This window comes from Camelina sativa, chromosome 14, assembly GCF_030686135.1.
Source record: "Camelina sativa cultivar CO46 ecotype springtype chromosome 14, ASM3068613v1".
Lineage (NCBI taxonomy): Eukaryota > Viridiplantae > Streptophyta > Magnoliopsida > Brassicales > Brassicaceae > Camelina > Camelina sativa.
The window spans coordinates 20,864,968-20,866,215 of NC_141893.1; the positions used below are offsets into that span (position 1 = coordinate 20,864,968).

Here is a 1,248-nt window from a genome sequence, read left to right on the forward strand (position 1 = left end):
GCGAAAACACATTAGATGGACTTGATGAGGTTTTCTCTAGGACATATAGATCTCCCTTAGCATCTCCTCCTCCAAGAACCTTTCCAGTCTTAATATCCTGAAAATGCACACTGTTAGGGCCAAAGATAGTGTAGCAGTTTAAATCAGTTGTAGCTCTTTTAACCGATAAGAGGTTAGAGGTAAAAGTAGGCATAAAGAAAGCCTTTGAATCCTTGTCAAAGAGCTTCAAGTCTCCTACACCCTTTACTGGTATTCTATCCCCATTAGCAATAATAACATTACCCACAGCCGGTTTTATGTTGTGTATAAGACTAGGATTACTTATCATGTGGTGAGAAGCACCCGAGTCAACAACAAGGGTTTTACTAGGCTGTGAGGCAAAGAAGGTGGTACCAGATTCTTTTAGCGTGGCAATGGATTTGATGAGAGCCTCCAGGTCAGACTTCCTCACAAGATCCCCAAACGAGGCTGCCATAGCCGTAGCCGCCGCACTGCCTTGGTTTGCTGCACCGGAACCTTGACCGCTTGGTCCTTCATGTGAGAGGTTCGCTTTGAACTTGGCCGGCTTGAGGTGAGGGTGAAGAACCCAGCACTTGTCCTTCATGTGTCCCTTCTTTTTGCAGTGGTCACACACCATGGCTCTCCGCTCGTCATGTTTGTAGGCGCCCTTGTTTGCAGTTGCCAAGTCTTCCTTTCCACTAAAGAGACCAAGGGAACCTTGTTCCTTTTGCACTTGGGAACAAACGTCTTCAAGCGTAGGCAGCTTGTCTCCCCGGAGGATATGTTTGATTAAGTCATTAAACGCCGGGTTAAGGGTGAGTAGGAGGCCAAACACCTTGTCTTGCTCCTTTCTTTCGTTGAGGATGGCCGGATCAATTGTACTCGGTCGGAGCATCTCAAGCTCGGCCCATAGTGACCTAAACTTCCCAAAGTGCTTTGTGAACTCCAAATCTTCTTGATGAAGCCCATTGATTGCCTTCTTGACTTCAAACACTCGGGTTAGGTTGGTCACGTTCCCATAGACATTCGCTAGCGTCTCCCACAACTCCTTGGCCGTCTTGCAGTATGAAAAGGCTTCAAGGATAGGTGCGTCTAGCGAGTTTTGGAGAATGGCAAGCACGGTCTGATCTTCTTGGAACCACTTAACTTCCTTCTCGAGATCAGCCTCCTTGTCTTCTTCCTTCTCTTCTTTACCATCTTCCTTAGTAGCTTTCTTGGGAAGCTGGTCCGTTTCCACATGGATCCACA

The 1,248-nt window shown here is 47.1% G+C and overlaps 1 protein-coding gene across 1 annotated transcript; it reads right to left on the reverse strand.

Moving 5' to 3' along the window:
• Window positions 1-243: 243 nt before the first annotated feature.
• LOC147928469 (uncharacterized) lies at window positions 244-895 on the reverse strand. The gene is made up of 2 exons (XM_087486163.1): window positions 322-895; window positions 244-254 (listed from the first exon to the last, which is right to left on the reverse strand). The coding sequence occupies exons 1-2, from the start codon at window positions 893-895 to the stop codon at window positions 244-246; spliced, it is 585 nt and encodes a 194-aa protein (XP_087342289.1).
• Between the last annotated feature and the right edge of the window lie 353 nt (window positions 896-1,248).

What these genes read in the sequence shown, in the direction of transcription:
- LOC147928469 (XM_087486163.1), bottom strand. Translation starts at nt 895, where the DNA reads ATGCTCCGACCGAGTACAATTGATCCGGCCATCCTCAACGAAAGAAAG.